Source organism: Vulpes lagopus, chromosome 2, assembly GCF_018345385.1.
Source record: "Vulpes lagopus strain Blue_001 chromosome 2, ASM1834538v1, whole genome shotgun sequence".
Lineage (NCBI taxonomy): Eukaryota > Metazoa > Chordata > Mammalia > Carnivora > Canidae > Vulpes > Vulpes lagopus.
In genome coordinates this window covers 158,276,068-158,296,514 of record NC_054825.1, presented here as the reverse complement: position 1 = coordinate 158,296,514, position 20,447 = coordinate 158,276,068, and the positions used below count along the sequence as shown (strand labels likewise).

Below are 20,447 nucleotides of genomic sequence, written 5' to 3'. Positions count from 1 at the left end.
ACGTAGGCACACCGATTCAACTGGCCTGCCCCGGTCCCGGGACTACATTTTCCATCAGCCTTGGCGGTGAAAGGCCGCACCTGGGGGAAGGGTCCGCCGCGGTGTCTGCTGGGAACTGTAGTCCGTTGGGACTACTTTCCACTCCACCCCCTCGCAAGTGGACTAAGGCAAAGAGGCCGGGAGGGCTCGTCAGCCCCTCTACGGCCTCGGTGGCTGGCTCTCAAGCTCACAGGCTCTGTTTGTTTGTTTTCTCTGTGGTGGGGTCTCCCAGGTCTCTCAACGGGAGGGTTGGTTGGCTTTCATCTCTCAGGACTGCCCCAACCCCGTCCCAGTCTGGGGGGGGGGGGGGGGGCTCAGTTTGAGTCTGTGAGCTTGTGTCTTGCTCTGGGTGAGTAGGTGCATGCTAGTGTCCCTGTGCTGGGGGGTCTCTACCTGACACCCCCCGTGGTCTGTGCGTTCATGCTTACCTCCTCGTGCAGGTGCCCTCTGGTCCTCTCTGGGGCACTTATGCCTCCCCCCCCCCTCGTCTCTGCTCCTTCCCTCTTGCTCTGTGGGTACCTTCTCCCCACTTTATGCATCTCGGTGCTTTCCCTCTCTCTGCCCCCTCCCCAGCCTGTGTGTGTGTTTCCGTGTAGTGTCCCACCTCCACACCCCCTTCATTCTGCAAGCTTAGAAGAAAACATCCAAACACTTCAGCATCAGCATCCCAAATTTATTCTCCAGCATCTGTGGCCGGGTGGGAGAGCCAAAGAGAAGAGTGGGCGCAGGGGGAGGAGGAGAGAGTCCCGAAGAGTGGCAGGCACGGGCTGGGGGGGAGGGGGTTCCGAGCAGGACTGGAGCCATGCACCTGGCAGGCGAGCAGTGATGGGTTTAGGGTGGGGGCGTCTAGAACAAAAGCTGATTGAGAACAGCTGGGGTAAGAATCCTTCATACACCCCAGGAATTCCTAGAGTGTAGAAGAGGAGTGCTGGAGCATGGGGGCACAGCCTCCCATTTAGTCCAGAATGGAGTGGAGGTGGAGGGGGGGAAGTCAGAGGTAGGGGTTTGTTCTGGAATCCAAGTCTGGAACAGCCCACCCCATGAGACTATTTCCCAGAAAGAAAGAAAACAGAAAAGAAAAGAAAAGAAAAGAAAAGAAAAGAAAAGAAAAGAAAAGAAAAGAAAAGAAAAGAAAAGAAAAGAAAAAGAAGACGCACAGATTCTACCAAAATGGAGTCTAGAACCCCATGGAATTGAGATAGTGGTGCTGGTTCTGGAACCTCGTAGAGCAGAGTCCAGAACACCGAGGTGGGTGAGAATCCAGGGCTCAGCACAGCAGAATCTAGAACACGGTAAGGCCCTAGAGACTGCATGGAGTTTAGAATGCCAGGAACGCTTGGGAGGGGCATCTAGCATCCACAGGGCAGAGGCTAGAATGCTGGGGAGCAAGATCTAAATTGGAAAGGGGGGGTGGGGGGGGTGCTAAGGCTGGCGCGGGAAGGGAGTGCTGGGGACACCTCGTGGCGACAGGAGAGATTACATGACGGGCACAGCCGGTGGGCTGATGGGGCTGCGGGCGTCCGGGTGCACGAAATCCGGGTTGACGTAGGTGAAGCCTTGGAAATCGGCCTGGTCGATGCTGGCCAAAACTAGGCGGTCTGGCGGGGTCAGCGCTGGCGCGGCCCGCGTGAAGAATTTGTCGAAGTTCTCGCCGCTGCGTCCACACTGGGAGACATGAGGAGGGAAAGATGAAGTTCTCCTCCCTCCCTGGGTGTCCCTCTGTGGCCCCTCCATCCATCACCTGTTTCCTTTGGAATCTCTGCGCAATCTTCCTGGCAGAGGAAGGCCCCCTCCCCCGCACAAACGGGAACTGGAGCTCCTGGGCACCCCCACCCCTGGGGACCAAGGCTGTCTCCGCAAGGTGGCTGACCGGGCGGGGTCTGAACGGAGGCGCGATCTCCAGTCGTTCTAAGCGCTCCCAGTCCATCCAGCGGAAAAAGCCGTGAGCACGGATGGCAGGCTCCCCGTCTGGCCCCGAGCCCAGGCGCTTCGCTGGGTGCTTGGTTAGGAACTGTGGAAAACACAGAGACAGACAGACAGACAGAGTCCCCGACAGGGAGGCACACAGAAGGAGCAGGAGAGAAAGACAGGAACAGAGACACAGCAGAGACCCAGAGAGAGAACAGCAAAGGGGGAACAGGGGTGGGGAGGCAGGCAGAAAGAATGGGGGAGAATCAGTGAGAATGAGATAGGTGAGCTCCAAACCCAGAGACCCAGGGACAGAGAGAGAAAGAGAGAAGGGTCAGGGCATCCGTGTATGGGGGGCAAGAACCCCAGAAGGAGGAAGCGGACATGGGAAGAATCCCCAAAAGGGACAGAGGAGAAGAAGGAGAGGAGAGAGAAAAGAGAGGGATGAAGGGAGCCCAAGGGAGAGACAGTGATTGGAGACCCAGAGAAAGGGGCATAGAGATCCCAAGATAGGGGGAGATAGAGACCCAGGGAAAGTGGGAAATAGGCAGATGTTGGGGGGGGGGGGAAGCAGAGATGCAGAAAGAGAGGAGGATGGAGACCCCAGAGGCAAGCCCCCAGAGAGAAGGGTAAAGAAGGCGGAAACTCAGAGAGAGAGGAGAGGAGTTCCAAAAAGAGGACAGAGACCCAGAGTATGGGTGTATGGGAGTTGGGGGTAGGAGGAGAACACACACCCAGCAATAGGTGGACAGAGATCCCCAGAGAAAAGGTAGAGACACAGGAAGCCCCATCAAATGGAGATGGAGGCAGAGGTGGGAGACAGAACCCAGAAAGGGACAGTCAGAGAGAATAGAGACAGGAGCCAGAAGCAGAAGTGTGCTAAAGCCTGAGAAGCTGCCCCAGGCTAGGCTCTTACTCCTGCATTAACTCCATCACCCCAGTAGGGGAGGGAGGCTCCCAGAGTTTAGGTTGCTTGCCCAAGATCCCACAGGAAGAAAAGTGGCAGGAATTAGGTTCACCTGACCCACCCGGTTCTGGAAACCCACCCTGCCCTTTTAGTACTCCCTGCAGGGAAGTGGGTGCCGCAGAGAGGAATGAGAGGTCATCCTTAGACCAGAGGTAGCAACAGGGCAGTCATTTAGTGTTCTGATGACTTCTCTGTATTCTACAAACGTTCCCAGCAGATGGAAGTGAAGTAATGTGAGGGGTGGGAACCTGGTCCTCATGTGCACAGAGATACTGCATGGTATCTGGATGGTTGAGGGTGGGCACAGGAGTTTGTGTGGAGAACCTAGGGGTCAGGGGGCTCTCACCCCCTTGCAGATCGCCACAGCTTCCCGGGAAAGCGACTTGGGGTAAGTGACTGTTTGTTCCATGATGGCCTGAAAGAGCTCTTCCTCATCCTCCCCATCAAAAGGGGGCTGAGGAAATAGAGGGATAGAGTCAGAGCTTGACAAACTGCCTCTCCCCACCTTCCACACCCTCATCACCAACCATGAACATGAACACCCCCCTCTGACATCCTAGGGAAAAATTTAAACAAGCCATCAAAGCTTTATCTCTCTCTCTCTTAGACTCTCTGGTTTCCTAACTCAGATGCACCAGCTCTCTGCACCTCTTTGCTGTTCTGTCTTGCTCTGCTATGCAAATCAGCAGGGTGTTAATTAGACAATATGTCATTTAAATAGAAGAGAGACAAAAAAAAATACAGGAAAAACTGTAAAAGCATTTTCTTGTTTGGATGAGTGGCTTCCAGTCTTTTGGGATTAGGAAAAGCAATACCAGTGCAAGGATTCTTTTTTTTTTTTTTTTTAAGAGAGAACGAGTGAGAGAGTGAGTGAAAAAGAGTGCATGAGTGCAGGAGTAGGGGAGAGGAGAGTAAAGAATAGAGGGGGAGAGAGAGAGAATCCCAAGCAGGCTCCATACCCAGCACGGAGCCCAACATAGGGCTTGATCTCACAACCCTGAGATCATGACCTGAGCTGAAATCAAGAATCCAATGTTTATCTTACTGAGCCACCTAGGTGCTGCCCCCCTCAAGGCAAGGATTCTTAATGTGGGGTCTAGGAGGTCCGTTTATACAATTGAGGGGGGAAAGTACATCTTTATTTTGTAAAATCTCTAATTGAAATTTACCATTCCCTTCAATTATGATGAATGTATGCAAAAACCACAATAGTAGTACTTGTGACTTCATCACCAACAGAAATCACAGATATTTTCCTAGCACATTGGATTTGCAGCTATCTCAAAATATTAGTCATCTCAACTTGAAGATTGCTGGTAGCCCTTCCTGTTTACTTCCCATCCCTGTGAGATATTACTATTTAATTCATTAATAGGAAATCACATATAGGTCCACATCGCAGTGTTTAATATTTACAAAACTGTATACTTTTAAGTTAAATTTATTTAGTTGGCTTAACTAAGTTAAATTAAAATCTTAAAGGCTTGATAATCATTACAGTGTGATTGATTTCCCTTGTCATCCTATTATTTTATTTCATGCATTTAAGCATATTGTTCTGAGGTGAGGTCCTTGGCATCAAAAAAGTTTAAGAACCTCTGGCCTGTGGGAAAATAATGGTTCAGGACCAAGGACAGCATTATCCAGGCAGGACATTCCCAACTGCTTAGCACCCCTCCTGAGATGCCAGATATCCCTTCCTAACCTGCTCCTTTGAGATAAAGGCCATGTAATGGGTGGCACCCCATGCCATGTTGCCTTTAGCCAATCCAGCCTGTCCCCAGCTTCCCTTACCTGTCCCGCCAGCATCTCATACAGCAGAACCCCAAAGGACCACCAATCAACAGACTTCCCGTAGGGCTGGTAGGCGATGATCTGAGGAGGAAGGATGGAAGGCAGGAATCATGGTTTGTGCTTTAAGAGGCCTAAGATCCCTTCTGGCCTCATGCCTGGGAACTGTACCCACTTTAAGTGTTCTCAACACAAACTCTTCCCATTCAGAACTCTCAGGTCAGAGCTCCATCTTTTTGGAAAATTCAGAAACAAAATTTACCTACTTAGAACATTCCTTTGGTCCCCAAAATAAAGACTATCTAAGGACCAAGTCAAAAGTTCCGCCCAGCTAGAATAATTAGGTAACTGGACACTCTCCTTACAATAAGAAGAGAGTGCATAAGATGCGAAAGTGCTACATTTCAGAGACCAGAGAGTCTTAAATCTGGATGTATTTAAGATTCATCTAGGGGGCTGTTCCTAACCCTAAGAATTCCAGCCTCGTTAGGTCAGCGTCAGAGTCAGCAATATGTGTGTGTTTTTCAGAATCTCCGCAGATGATTCTGATACCCAGCCAGCCATGTTTTGAAATCATCGACATTGATTACCTGGGCACTAGCATTATATCACCCTGAATGATTAATAATGGCACCACCAACACCAGGACCTCCTTCAACTAAAAGAAGTCAGGACCCTCTATCTACTTACATACAGTCAGATCATTAGCTCCAACTCCTTAACAGTCAGAGCATACTCCCCCCACTTGAAATATTCAGGAGACAGCGTTGCACACACTCCGTACTCTGGAGGGACTGGCCCCACATGCTGAGAGGATACCAGATGTAGCCTCCACCTTCCAGAATAGTCCTGTAACAGGTCCTGTTTTCTGAGAACACTCATGGGCTGGGCCAGTCCTTCTGGGGGACACTCACCCACCTCTCTGCCCATGCCCATGTTGCCAGCTTAGAGACCTTGCTTCACCCACTCAGAATGCAGGGTGCACTGGCCTCTCCACCCCACTTGCTGCTAGACTGCCCACAACTCATGTCAAGACCCCAGGGTTAGGACCCCCATATTTTGGATGTCAGATAACCAGCCACACCCACCAGGCAAATTTGGACCACGCGGAGAGCAGCAGAGGAAGGGTTACCTCAGGGGCTATGTAGTCTGGGGTCCCGCAGAAAGTGCGGGTTGTGGTTCCGGGAAAGACGTTTTCCTTACACATGCCAAAGTCAGTGATTTTGATGTGTCCTTCGGCATCAAGCATCACGTTGTCTAGCTTCAAGTCCCTGGGGGTGGGAGGTAGAATGGATAGGATTGAGGGAAGGGTAGAGTTCAACTGGCTGGACCAGCAAGGTTTTGTTTGTTTTGTTGTTACGTAAGCTCAATGTCCCAAGTGGGGGCCAGCCAGGTGCCCCCTAGAGCCCGAATCTGATCCCTTTCCCTCTGGGGCCTGACGTCCTCCACTGAAAGGCCCGGACAACTCCTCACCGGTAGATGATGCCCTGATTGTGCAGGAAGAAGAGCCCGATGGCGATTTCGGCAGCGTAGAACCTGGAGAAGGAGGCAGGAGCCTGAGGTCAAATGCTGGGCTCCTCCTCCCCACCCCCTCCTCTCTTGGCCCAGACTCACGCTGCATGAGGCTCCTTAAATTTGCCCAACTGCTGAATGTGGTACATCAAGTCGCCTCCGGTGACATACTCCATCACAAAATACAGGCGATCCTGGGGCGGAGGGGGGAGGGCGGGGCTTAGAGGCGGGGACACCCTGGGCAGAGGGCAGGACATATCCATCACCGCCCACTGCAGACCAACTGGAAAGTGTCGGGACCCACCCAGTCAGAAATCCGGAGCAGCGGGGAGGTCCCGAGGACCCTAAGCCAGGCACCCTCCCCTGGCGGCTCCGAACGGCTCCCACCCTCTTGGAACAGAAGACTGAAGCCCACCATTCCCTGGTCACCCCATGGGGCACCACCACCTCTTCCCCGCACGTCCTCACACAAACACAACCCTGGCCATCTGTTAGGAACCAGAAGTGTTTCGGGCCCCACCTGCAAGTGACAATAATTTTCCTTTATATCCAGGAAGCCGGCTCTGTTTATCCAGAGCTTTCTTAAGTAGTCATGCCCTCTCAAACCTCTGATGGTTCTCGCTTCTGGTTCTGTCCCTCGACCTCGGGGACACGCCCCGAGTCTATCCAGACCTTCTCTCAGAATCCGAAGGTGACGACCTCCTTAGGTGGAGCCCATCTTTTGGCAGGCCACTCGGCAGCCACCCTCCTGCCCGCGCGCGCCCTTTACTCGGGACTCCTTCGCTCAGGGCACCTCCACTCAAGCCCGGGCTCAGACCACGCCCAGCAGGCGCCCACACCCCACCTCTGGCCACGCCCAACAGGCACCCACCCCTCTGGCCAGGCCCAGTCAGAGTGCAGGCAGTTCTTTGGCCTCGCTGTCCGCTCTGGATTCCCCAGCAGATGTCTGACCAGAGCCAGTCTCTGCGCCCCCTGCCCCTTACCGGGGTCTGGAAAGTGGAGTGCAGTTGGGTGAGAAAGTGGGGCCGGCCTCCCGGGCCTCGGCCCCCCAGGGCCAGCACTCGCTTCTCCACCAGGGTGCAGTCCACATCATCATCCTGGACAATCACATCCTTCTTCAGGATCTTGATGGCGTAGAGCTCATCTGAGCCCCTGCGCTCAGCCAGCATCACCTAGGGACAGAGGCCCATTTTGGAAACCCCTCCCTTTCAGGGACACAGAAAGGAAATCCCAGGTCCTTCCTGTCTCTCTCTCTCAGAGGACCTGGTGCCCTGGTTTTGCTGAGCACTGTCTTAAAGCACTCAAGGGTCCCATAGAGTCATCTTTGGGGGACTCAGTAGCCTAGAGTCCCTCCCTATGTACCTCTTCCCTAAGGACAGAAATCTGATCTCCCCCACCCCCAGACATCCTTCCCTTCCCGAGAGAAGCCAGGGAGGCCAACCTTCCCAAAACTGCCTTTTCCTAGAACCATGAGGAAGCTGAAGTCAGAGATGTGCAGACGTCCGGGGCTTGTCCCAAAGAAACAGCGCTTGGAGTCGGTGGGACTAGGGGATGGAGAGGGGATGGGAGAGGAAGAGGGACCCATCCGCACCCGCTGTGAGAAAGGAGAGAAAGCCAGAGGCAGTCAGATTCCAGGCAGGGATAAGGAGATGCCCCTGAGAGACACAGCATCCAAGAATGAAAGGGTCCGGGAGTGACAGAGACAAAAAGAAAGTTGTCTCTGCCCCCCACCCCTTGGCTTCAGAACTTGTACTGATTTTCCAGAGCCTAGAGGGCTGATCATTTAACTAAGACTCAGATTACAGATTACTATATGACATTAGATAACTCTGTTATCACCCCCATCTTATTTTTTATTTTTAAGTAATCTCTCCACCTAACGTGGGGCTCAAACTCACAACCCCAACATCAAGTCTCACACTCCACTAACTGAGCCCACCAGGTGGTTCCACTCCCACTTTAGAGAAGAGGAAATTGGCACAACGACATTAAATAACTTGCCCAAAGTTACACAGCAGATGAAAAAGCAGAGCCAGAAATCAAAATCCATTAAAGCCGAGACTGTGTCTCCCTCTTTTCTGTGTCTTCAGCATCGCCCAGCACAGAGGGTGTTGAATGGATGAAGGTCTCTCAGGACGCAAGTGCTGAGCACCCTTCCTATTGCTCAACCTTCAGAGCACACCCAGAATCTGAACACCTTTACCACCACTTCCTCCCATTCCTACCACCTGAGTCTCCACAGAGCCTCCTTCCCCTTTCCCCTCTGTCTCCATCATCTCTTCTCTAAACAAAGCAGTGTCTTGTTCAGATCTAAACCACCTCAGGCCACCTTTGATGCTCCCACACACCCCTACCACATCTTACCCAGTTTAAAAGCTAAAATCCTTCTAGTGAATGACAAGTCACACCCCTTCCCTCTCTGACTTAACTTATTTTTTCCCACCCTCTACCCCCTTCAGCCCCACTGTTCTCCTTGCTGTGCTACAGATACTCTCAGCCTACTCCCACCACAGGGCCTTTGTGCCTGCTCTTCCCTCTGCCTAGAAGGCTTTCCATCCTTCAGCCTAGCAATCTGATCCCCATCTCCTGTGCCTAGAGAATCTTGCACTTCCTCTGGGACTCACCCCCCACCCCCAAGCTTTGTCTGGCTCTCCCAGGCTATGCCAGGTGTTTCTGGTACTCCCCAGTGCCTGAGGCTACTACCTCCATTATCAAACACATTCCTTCCCGGTGGATGTCTCCATCTATAACTTTCTCCTACTTTGAAATTGGAGCTCCCTAGGGAATGGACTGATTCTTCTCCCAGAAAGGGTTTGGCTTATGTGACACATCAGAAAATAGGTGTGGAGTGAGTGAGAAAACAAACGGAGGAGAAAAGGCCACAGTGATAAATAGAAAAACTCAAGGATCCATTCAGGTGTCACCTCCTCAGGGAAATCCCTCCCTGACCACTTCCCCCTGCCCCCAGGCTGGCTTAGCACCTTCTCTAGGCTTCTCAGAGTCCTGGGTTACCTCTAACATAGAATATCATACTGGGATTTCTGACAGTATCCCTACCTGGGGGACTTGCTTAAGGGTCAGGTTCACCTCCAAAGTGCTTGGTTTACTCAGCAATCACAAGACCTGTGCACAGGTCTGTGCCCAGCCCATGTGTGTGGAAATGAAAACAAGTATCAGAGGAGCGAGATGTGGGGAGAGAGAGGCAGACCACCGGAATGAGACGGTCTCCATTCCAGGCCTGAGCTCTACTCACTTCATACAGTTCCAGGGGGTAGTTACAGGCCTGAGGGAGAAGAAAGCCAGAGTCAGAGCCCCCAGAGAGGTAGGAGGCTGCCCTACAGCAGAGGGTGGGGACTCCAAACCCCCAAGCCCAGGAATGGATAGGAACTCTAATTCTCATCATACTCTGGGGCAGGAGTCCCTTAGAAAAGCACAGGGAGGAACCCCAGGGTCTTCTGGGAATTGTAGTCCCGGGACCACTGGGCAACCAGCCTCTCTGAGCTGTGGGCAGCAGGGCTGGGCTTCCCCTGGGGGAAGCGGGACCTGAATACCTCAAACTTCTGGAGGAGGCTGCAGTTGTCAGCATCAGCCACGGGCACATTGTAATACTCGCCCTCCTCCTGGTTCAGTAACTTGTACCTGACGTACAGACGGAGACCAGAGCAGGGCAGGAGGCGGGGAGGAGGGGAGTATACGAAGGAGAGGCAGAGGGATCACAGTGGGGGTGGGTGGGGCGGGAGAGACGCAGAAAGAAAGACAGAGATGGGGAGAGAAAGAGTGAGATAAGGAGAGAAGGACCAGGTAGGGGGAGACGGGAAGACAGGTACAGGGTGGGGAGGACGGAGGCGGGGCAGGGGAGACGGGGAAACAGATGACAACGGAGACCGGGAGACGGGATGGGGAAGAGGGACAGGAGTGGGGAGACAGGGGAAAGGGACAGGAGCAAATGGGGTGGGAGGAGAGGCAGAGGGGACAAGAGAGGGAGGTGGAATGATGATGACCTGGAAGACAGAGAAAACAGCCAGAGACCGAGAGACCCAGGTACAGCCTCCACCCCTGCCCCGCCCTCACCAGCCATCCACGGGTGCCTTGAGCAGCTCCGAGACCCCGAAGGACATGGCACCCATGAAATCGTTGCGGGAAGTCCGGTCCCAGTCCCACACCTCCACGCTGAGCCGGCGCTCCACGTCCCCCGGCTTCAGGTTGCTGCAGGAAGGGTGGGGCAGAGTGAGGTCCAGCTCCGCCTTCCCTGCCTCCCCTCTCCTCAGTGCTGGAGGATCCCTCTCTCAGGGGGAGCTGGGGTCTGTTCCTGCTCTCTAAAGTCCTGTCATCTCTGATCCTTTCCAAGAGGGCCTCCCCAAATAATGGAGATCATGAGTACATCCAGAGGGCTCGGTCTCTCTCCCTTCTACCCACATCCTGGGCTCCTTCCCATCCCTGTCCCGTCCTTCTCTCCAGATCTCTCTCCTGAGTCTCTGTGCGTGCTTTCTTCTGGGTTTCTGTCCTTCTGTCTTTCTGTTAATTAGCTTCTCTTTCTCTTCCTGCTACCCCCCCCCCACTTACACTCCACCCCCTGCACTCTGTCTCTGTGTCTCTTTGGGTTTGCGTCTCCTCTTCTGAGCGCCCTCCATCTCTGTCTCTAAAGTAGTGGGCTTTGATGGAGATTAAATGTGCAGATATGTGTCTCCCGGCTCCCACCACCTTTCTCTGCAAGTTTTTGGGTTCCCTCTGTCCTAACACCTCCCACTATCTGCTCTCCGGGGTCTTGTGGGTCACCAAGACCCTCAGATCATTCTCCGTCAGCCATCACTGCATCCCCTGCACCCGAGGCTCACAACACGAAGGTCTCGTTCCACACAGGGTTTAGCGTGGCTTTCACCGTCCGGGTCTTCTGCTTTGTCAAGTTCCGAGGGTCTGGGATGAGCTTCAGCTTCACATAGGGATCAGACAGACCATTGGGATCCATTGGGATGAGGTTACGGGCCTCGCCAACTGAGAGGGGAAGTGGAGGGGAGACGGGGTTAGATCCAGGAAGAGGCCCCTAAGTCTCCCCTAGTCAGCAGTCAAAAGTCCAAGGTCTCAGCCTTTCTCACGACCCACGTACCCAGAAGACAGGGCAGGAAAGCCAGGGACCAGCCAGGGACCCAGAAATCAGACCCAGAACCCCCTCCCCCCAGGACCCCGGAGTGAGGACCCTGGCCATATTACCAATAGCAATCCCGAGCCAATCCCCCATGCCCTCCCCCCCCCCCCCCCCCCCCCCCCCGCCAAGTTTTCTCTCCTCCCTCCCTCTCAAGGACCTCGATTAAGAAAGGCCATAAAGAGGCGCTGGAAGTTGCTAAGAGTCAGGGCTGGAGACCCCGCTCCGAGCTGGAAGGGGCGTGGCGAGGTGATGTCAGCCCTTGCAGGTGGGTTCAGGAGTGTGGGCCGGACCCGCAGGGGGGGTGGGCAGCGCAGGGGAACAACACTGGCCTTCCCCCTGGGTTTAAGGGCGGGGCCAGACTAGGGAGCGGGGTCCCACCTGTGACATGAATTTCATCTGCAGTAGGTGCTCGGATTTCCAGCTGCAGGCGCCCACGGCGCTCGGTGTGGTCCACCCCGCACAGAGAAGGCACGCTGCGCACACAGCGTCGGTGCACGTTCATCTCGCAGCCTGGGGAGTACAAAACGCGAGGTAGCGCGTCCGGCCGCCCCCAAAACCAGACTCCATCCCCTAGCATTACCCGGACCCCAGACACTGCTCTTTGAAAGGGGCCCCAGAGCTTCAAGCTCTGGCAGGAGCAGCAAGCAAGAGCGGCAAGCGTAGCAGACTCACAGGAGCATTTCATGCCCTGGTGCACCAGCCCGTAGAGCAGGGAGCCACAGTGGTCGCAAAAGGTGGGGCTGCTGTAGCTGTGTAGACGGAACTTATGCTTGTTGCGGGGGTCCTGGAGGCAGAGAGGAGACATCAGAGGGGGTCAGAAGAGAGGGGTGCCCTAGACCTTGGGACAGGAATCCTTTGAGCTTTTCCTCCTCCTCTGCTTTGCTCTCCCCACTCATTCACCCTACAGCATTTACTGACTGCCTGCTGTGTGCTAGGTACTGTTCTTGGTGCCAGGACCCACTGTGGTCCCCATGGAGTTCACTTTCTAGTGGAGGGAGACAGAAAATAAACACTGTGAATAAATAAAATAGTATGATGGATGGTAGGCAATAGGTGCTTTGGAGACAAATGCAGCAGGAAAAGGGACTGCCAGGGGTGGGGATTGAAATTTGCAGAGAGTGATCAGGGAAGGTTTCACTAACAAGGTGGCATTTGGGCAGAACCTGAAGGAGGTGGAGGCTCCTAACCTTCCACAGTCCCTATGCTCCCCACACCTCCCAAAAGCTGTTCTCCAAGGACTTAAGGGCCACGATGAATGCCAAATTGTTCACTGTCAGCCTCTAGCAATGTCTTTCCACTGATGATCCACCTTCTCTGAGCCTCTTGTGAGATGGAGAATATGACCTCTCAGTTATAGGGACCTCTCAGCTCATGAAAGACCAAGTGTAGGGGCACCTGGCTGGCTCAGTGGATGGAGCATGCGACTCTTGATCTCAGGGACATGAGTTCAAGTCCCATATTGAGTGTAGGGATTACTTAAAAAGAAAGAAAGTATAAACTGCATAGCAGGGCCTGGCATGTTAAATGTGTTTGGTACTGTTATTCGTGCTGCTGTGGTTACTATTCATGATTTTATTGCAGTCTCCACTATTGCCCTGGGTTTAAATAGGAGCTGTGCCATTGATCAGCTATGCGATTTGGGGCAAGGTAGTGCCCAGTTTTGAGCTTCAGTATCCTTTTCTGCCCAGTGGAAATAAACAGTTAATATCTTGAAGTGATGCTAAATATCCAGAGTCCAATTAAACATGAATTTAGGACACCTGTAAAGCATTCCTTCCCCACTCCTGATAATGTCTGAATGTTAAATAATTTGGTATTTGCCTTTTTCTAGGGAGGCATTGCAAGAGTTATCACTAGGGTGAAAATTCAGGATATTCTTGGGCTTTTATTTATTTTTGCAGTTTAGCGGGGATTCTATTTTGAATGACATATGGAGGGAGGGGGTGGGTGTGATGATCTCTTTCAATACTCTGGGCCTCTAAAGATCTTCAGCTGACCCTAACTCAAAGGGTGCCTGATGCACTAAGTGATATCCTATGTAAAAGGCCTCAGCAGGATGCCTGACGTGCAAGCTCTACCACTCCATGGAGAAAAGCTGCTTTTATTCTCAAGGTGAAATCACTATTTAAAAAAGAGACAGTGCTGAAGCTCTAATTAGATAAATTAGCATCCCCATTTTGACTCTGCCCACTACCCAGCTCCATGGCTTCTCCCCTCACCACCCTTTGCAGAGACTCAGGCTTCCTTCCTCTAAAATGGGGCCACGAGGCCTCCCTGAAAAGGAATCTAATGGAAGTCATGCTGGCCAAGCCCTGAGTGCTTCTTTAGCCCTCGATCCATGTAACTTACAACAAGATCAAAAGCATTAAGCAAGGGGGGAAAAAAAAAAAAAGAGTGACGGAGAGGAAGACCTCCTCCTCATTTTTTCCATGTTTCTTCATCAGTAATACCAACAACTTTTCAAGGATAATAATTGATATATTGTTTCTCACCATATTCCAAGTACCATCCCAAGTATTTGACTCATTTAGTTCTCAAAACAACCCTGTAAGGTAGGCATGGTCAGCATCCCCATTTTACAGATGAAAAGCTCAAGAGGTGCAGAGAAGTAAATTAATTTTTGGAAGGTCACAGAACTGATAAATGGTGGAACTGGGATTCAAGTCCAGGCGTTCTGGCTCAGGAGCCCGTGCTCAGATGGGGACAAGAACACCCCACCTTCTGTGTTGTGCAGATTCACTCCTGTCCTGTATGCAAGATACCTGATGCATGCATGCATGCATGCAACCAGCATTGGATAAATCAGAAGTAATGGTGGTGGTGGAGGTGGACAGGCGAGGCGGCTAATCAATGATATATATGGGTGCTAGAACACAGTGGTGCTCAACATATGTTCTGTAAAATCATCACGTCCTCTTTGTAAACTTTAATTTTCTTCACCTGACCGACTGACAAGATGTCCCCTGGACTTGCCCCTTTCTCTCTCTCTCTCTCTCTGCCTCAATTTCTCATTCTGTCTTTCTCCATCTGCTCATCATAAAACTGTCTCTAACTGTATGTCAAGACCTGGGCTAGACTCTTAAGCCACTTGGCTGCATTGAACTATCAAAACAAGCCTGTCGATGTCAAGATTTATGCTGTCCCAACCAGTAGCCACTAACCACATGTGGCTATTTAAGTTTAAATCAGTTCCAATGAAAGGGAACTTAGGGGCACCTGGGTGGCTCGGTGGTTGAGCATCTGCCTTCGGCTCAGGGCATGATCCTGGGATCCTGGGATCAAGCCCCGCATCAGGCTCCCTGGAAGGAGTCTGCTTCTCCCTCTGCCTATGTCTCTGCCCCTCTCTGTGTGTCTCTCATGAATAAATAAATAAAATATTTTTTTAAAAAATAAATAAATAAAAATAAAAAAATAAAGGGAACTTAGATTTCCATTCCTGGGTCAGAGCAGCCCCTCTGAGGTGCTCCTCTAGCTAGCTAGGTGTGGCTGGTGGCTGTCAGACTGAACAGAGTAGATCCAGGATATTTCCATCATTGCAGAGGGGGGACTGAGCTCAGAGAAAAGCCAGACAGAAAGTGAAGGAGGGACCAGGAGCGGGCCACAGGGTCCACCATTCTTGTAAGATGACCTGACATCCCCGCTGATGGGAGGTGGATGTAGGGAGGGAGGCTGTGTTTATGTGTGTGTGTGTGTGCATGCGCGCGCGCGGGCACACACACGCATGGGGGATCTGTACACGTGGATCCTGGAGGACATGTGAATGCATGTGCATGTGTGCGTGTGCATGACAGGGTCTCCCTGGGTCTCCCTCTCTGCATCTTCAAAGTCGTTCTCCATATCTACCATTTTCCATTCCAGCTTGTCTCTCTGGGTATCTGCAGCTCTGTTTCTCTGAGTTTCTTGTCCCTGTCTCAGGCTTGCCTTTTCCTCCCTCCTGGGCTGCTCTGTTCCATTCCTCCCTTGTTCTGTCTCAAATCTATCTTTTTCTGCATTTCTGAGATTCTCTCTCTCTGTCATATGTCAGTGCCTGCATCAATAGTTGTCTCTCTCTCTGTCCCTCAACTCTTCTCTTTTTAAATTTCTTGACCCCTGGATGACAGCCCACCCCTCCAATGCTCTCTCTTCTTTAGTCCATTCACCCTTGCCTCCCCTCTGTCCCCCACCTGTGTCACCAGTCTCTCAGCCCCCTCTCATTCCCCCTTTTCAGGCCAAGGGCAGGGAATCTGGGCCAGACTAGCTCTCCCTATCTCTCCAGCCCCCCTCCCCTCCCAGCCTTAAAATAGCAGGAGAAATTGGGACGGACGCCGAGGGGGTGAGGGCGGGGGCGCGGCCCAAGGAGGAAGAATCAGGTGTCCGGGCACTCACATCCGTCTGGGGGCCCTTCCCAGCGCCTGGACACTCGAAGGTCACAAATTCGTGGCATCGTCGATGAACCACAAAGCTGCAGACTGAAGGTGAGAATCATAGAGACACAGAGACAGAGAGAGAGAGCCCAATACACAGAAAATCAGAAAGAGAGAGATCGCGACAGAAAGAAAAACAGAGAGGGGGACCCCCAAATCGAGAGTTCAAAAGAAAATCAAAGGAAAGCCCACAATATGGAGTGGGGGAAGGAAACCAGGAGACAGAAATTCAGGAGATGGACCCAAAGCCAGAAACAGAGATGCAAAGCATCACAGAGCAGAGGGACCCCAGTGCCCACACACAGCCACAGGGAGACACAGAGACAGACCATGAAAGACAGAGGGACGGGGACCCAAGGAGGAAGCAGGATCCCATGGACAGACACAAACCCACAGGGACGAGAAAGCAAGGAAAGAGGCAGGCTGAGGAGGAGAGGAAACAGAAATGTCCTCCGACAGAATGGAGGGAGCAGTGACTTGGGCAGAAGTGAGTCTGGGGGCCGCTGCTGGCCTCCCTCTCCCTGACTCACTCTGTTCTCAGCAGTGGCAGCTGGTGCTCTAGGATTCGCCCCCCTCTCCCGCCCCCCATATCTGCCAGCCCCGCCCGGCCCCCACCCGCCCATCGGTGACCCCACCCGGCCTGCCCCTGCCTAGGACTGTTGGTGTTGTCATGGCGACAGCAGCTTGGGGGGGGGGCTCTGACTTCGCATCTCCAGCCCCCCCTTGAGCTCCCCTTTTCCAAATCTCCCTGTTCCCATGGCAACAGATTCTCCAAATATCTGTCCCCACCTGGAGCCGGCCGAGGGAGGGGCCCTGAGTACCACCTCCGCGGTGGCCCCGCCGTCAGAGCTCCCTCCCCACCGCAGGCTGTGTCTCTGCCACACCCCCCACCCCGGGCTCCCCCGCGCCTCTCTGGGGACCAAAGAACACGTGTGTCAAGCCTCCTGGGCTGTGGGGCCCCAGCCTCCACCCTCCTGAGGGTCCTGGGAGTCCTGGTCCCCAGCTCTTACCTTGACATTGCAGGCCCTGTTTTCCAATGCCCCTGCAAGATCAAGGATCAGAGGTCAGGGCAGCACAGGGTGCCTGGGCCTCCCACCTCTGAGAGCCTCACTGCACCTTGTTCCCTCTGCGACCAGGACCCCGGAGTGGAGCCCCAGCTGCCTCTTGCCTCTTGCCTCAGAACCCAGAAATTCTGGCCCTCAGCCCTTCTCTCAGACCCATGAGTCGGGGGTCCCCCAGCCCCGCCTCCCTCGGACCCAGGAGTCCAGGCCCCCAACCCCTCTTCCCTCAGATTAGGGAGTCTGGGGCCCCTCGCCCCTCCCCCCTCAGACCCAGGGGTCCAGGTCCCCCAAGCCCCTCCTCTCTCAGACCCAGGAATCTGGGCCGCCAGCCCCTCCTCCCTCAGACTCAGGAGTCGGGGTCCCCAGCCCCCTCCTCTCTGACTCAGGAGTCTGGGTCCCCAGCCCCCTCCTCCCTCAGACTCAGGAGTCCAGGTCCCCAGCCCCTTCCTACCCTAGGACCAGGAGCCAGGGCTGCAGCCCTCTTCTTCTCCATCACTCAGGGGTCTGGGGTGACATGTCTCCACCCATCGTTCCCTCCTCCCTCAGGCCCCCAGCCCCTTCCCTCACCAGATGAAGTCGGTGCAGTGGCTGCAGAAGGTTGGCTGCTTGAAGAAGCGGGCGGTGAACTTGTGACTCTTGACTTCGTGGACCACCTTCTGCCTCAGAGCCCCCTTTCTGCAAAACAGGGGCCGGGGTCCCCCCTCTGAATCGCCTCCGCCGGGGCCCAGGCCTGCCATGGCCCCAGGAACGTTGCAGGGACCAGGATCCTGTCTTTCTGGGGGAAACAGGTGGAAGGACGAGGAGCCGGAGACTCGAGACTCGAGACTCGGGAGAGCACTGAGCCACGGGGAGATTGCGAGGAAGGAAGGAGAGGGGCGAGGCACCTCCAGGCGCGGAGTGCAGGGCAGGGAGCCGCACCCCGGGGCGCGCCGGCTCCGCCAGGGGGAGCGGGCGGGCAAGGCGGAGAGCCGAGGGCAGGGGCGCCGAGGAGCCGGAGGCAAGGGCGGCGGCGGCGGGAGCTCCAGCTCAGGCACCTGCTGAAATGTGGGAGCCCCAGCTGGGGGGAGGCGTTGCCATGACGCCCGGGGGCGGGGTTTCAGCTTAAAGGCGTCCCCCCTCCCCGAGACTCGGGGCAAATGCCCCTCCCCCGGCACACGTGCGCACACCCACTCCGGGGGCTGGCTGGAGGGAGGGGGCATCCTCTGCGCGGTGCCCTGCCCCCACCGCCGGCCGGGGCCTGCTCCCCACTGGGGTACCTGTGCAGGTCCCGGCAGCCCGCTGAGACTCCGCTCGGATCTCTGGGCTTCTGCCTGTGTCACTCTGCTTCATTGCACAAACTTTGTATTCAGGGCTGGGGGCCCAGTGGTGAACGGAGAGGCCTGGCGTCTCACTCTGCGGCTCTTCAAGTCTTGACTTCTCTCTGGGCCTGGGTCACTGTGTCTGCCCGCGCTCTGTCCCGGTCCCAGGGGTCCTGGCTTCCTGTCCCTGTCCCAGGGTTCCTGGCTTCTATTTCTCTGTGTGTCTCTGCCTGTGCCTGTGGCCATGCTGTGACCCTCCCTGGGTCTTGGTGTCCCTCGGCTTCTCCCCAGATGTCTCCATCGTCCCTGACTCTCTCCCTCTTCCTACCTCTGTCTCTGTGGCTCTCTCCCCGCCTCTCTCCATAGGGCAGTGACTGGGGGTCCCAGGAGCCCCCTCCCTCTGTGAGAATCTGTGTCTGTCGCCCCACCCCTTCACCCCTCTGGGTCCCCAGTCTGCGAGCCTCCTTGTCTTCGCCTCTTCCTCCTCCTCTGTGTCCATCCCTCCCTCAGACCCACTGTCTGGCTCTGCCAGCGTGTCCCTCTGTCGCTGGGGATCTCTCGGACTGTCTGAACTCATCTATTTCTCCCCCCAGCTCGCCCCCCATCTCTACCCCTTCGCACCCGCTCTGGCTGTGAACCTCTCCTCCCCCTCCCCCCCACGTCCCTCTCTGGCCCTGGAAAGCCCCGTGCATCTCCGTCCCTCTGAACGTCAGCCCTGTCGGGCTCCGCTGTCCCCTCGGTCGCTCCGCCCGCGTCCCTCCCTCGGTCAGGTCGCTCTGCGACCCTCCCCCGACTCGCGAGCGCGCAGGGTTCCCAGCTCCCGGAGACCCGCTCTGTTGCCAAGGGCAACCACGGTCAGCCGGTGCTGCGGGGTGCAATGCATCCTGGGACTTGTAGTCTGAGCTTGCGGACTGCCTGTTGTGGCGACGCGGCCGCGAACTTCCTCTCCCGGCGCGCTCCGCGAGGCTGGCCGGGGTGCCGCGGCGCCGCGGGGGGAGCCGGCCCGCCACGCCTTCTCTGTTAATTTTGGGGGTCCGGGTCCAGCTTCCCGAAGCCGAGGGGGGCGGGGTGAGGGACTCTGACACTTCTCCAAACCCCTCAGATATGGGGTGCTCTTGCCTGCCAGCCACCTCCAGGTGTCCGCCCTGCCCAAGGGCGAATATGGGGTGGGGGTGGCCCTGGACACTGACCTGGGAATCCCACCTTGCTCTGCTTGACTGCTTTCCCCGCATCACCAACACATCACCCGCAGGTTCTAGAGCTCTCCTCTCTGGTGCCTTCCAGAAAGGCTTCACACATGAGGTGGGGGAGGGGAAGGGGGCGAGACGCAGGCATTGGTGTGAGTCTGAATTCTGGGGTGGACATTGCAGATGAAAAGGAGGCTTCTCCAGCTAGCCCTTCCCTCTCTTCGGCGGCGGAGGGGAGGGGTTCCCTCCCTCCTTCGATATCTCTTCCCAGTTGCTTTTGCGGATAGAAGTGCAGAACATGAGTTGCATGACCCTGGGATGGTTGCAGATTTGTGTCTATGTATTTGTGGTTCTCCTCGAGCTGCAGAAACAAGCAACAAGGAGGGACACCAAGGAGGTCCCCACAGGACCTCCTGTGGGACAGAGCTTCTTTGCAGGAGGTAATGATTCCTTTGCTGTTTATAGAGGTCTTCTATGGACCAGTTGTGTCGGGGAGCTTAGAACTGAGGATAAGATGGAGCTGAGGGTGGGGGTGTAGGTAGGGTCTGATCCTGGAGGCCCAGAGTGAGGAGCTGCGGTATTACCTGTAGGCAGATATGGATATGAGCAGGTGGGGGGGAGGGGTCACTGTCAGACCTGGGTGCTAGAAGCTTCCCCCTGGGGCCAGGGTGAGCAAGAGGTGAGCTAGTCAAGGAGGGGGCTGGAGTGCTAGTTCAGGACAAACAAAAGGATACCTGAGCTGGGTCAGGAGCCTGGATCAGGGGACAGTGAGGAAGGACAGACAGTGTCTAGTGAGCAACTGACAGAGCAGATGCAAAGAACCACTGCCTGGGTCCTCAACCCTGAGAGCCTGTTATGGAGATGGGGAACCTGAGAAGTTAATTTTGGGATGAGATGTTGCATTCAAGTGTAGAGTATTTCTATAGAAACACTGTACAGTATTCACTGTATTTCTGAAGTGCTCTTGGGACTCCAAGGAGGGATAAATCTTATTCATTTTAATCCTAACTCCGTTCTCCTGGTGTGAGAGTAAATTGGGAGATCCAAAGGCCAAACTGGTCTTGGCCCCAGGCCCCCTCTCCAACCAGACCCAAGAATCCAGATCTTCCCCCTCTCCTGGAGCCCTCCCCAGCAATAA

General features: G+C 54.7%; 1 protein-coding gene across 1 annotated transcript; it reads right to left on the bottom strand.

Annotated features, from left to right (window-relative positions):
• Positions 1–698: 698 nt before the first annotated feature.
• On the bottom strand, positions 699–17,924 carry PRKCG (protein kinase C gamma). Its single transcript, XM_041737734.1, has 18 exons — positions 17,392–17,924; positions 16,774–16,805; positions 15,726–15,808; positions 12,033–12,144; positions 11,739–11,870; positions 11,053–11,209; positions 10,289–10,423; positions 9,769–9,856; positions 9,471–9,500; positions 7,659–7,811; positions 7,201–7,389; positions 6,320–6,411; positions 6,179–6,241; positions 5,838–5,976; positions 4,709–4,789; positions 3,261–3,368; positions 1,910–2,050; positions 699–1,704 (listed from the first exon to the last, which is right to left on the bottom strand). The coding sequence occupies exons 1-18, from the start codon at positions 17,559–17,561 to the stop codon at positions 1,516–1,518; spliced, it is 2,094 nt and encodes a 697-aa protein (XP_041593668.1). The 5' UTR covers positions 17,562–17,924; the 3' UTR covers positions 699–1,515.
• Between the last annotated feature and the right edge of the window lie 2,523 nt (positions 17,925–20,447).

Coding starts and splice junctions, on each gene's coding strand:
- PRKCG (XM_041737734.1), bottom strand. CDS start 17,561: ATGGCAGGCCTGGGCCCCGGCGGAGGCGATTCAGAGGGGGGACCCCGG. Junction 11,871..12,032: donor CCAGGGCATGAAATGCTCCT/GTGAGTCTGCTA, acceptor TGTACTCCCCAG/GCTGCGAGATGAACGTGCAC. Junction 9,857..10,288: donor AAGGCACCCGTGGATGGCTG/GTGAGGGCGGGG, acceptor TCTGTACGTCAG/GTACAAGTTACTGAACCAGG.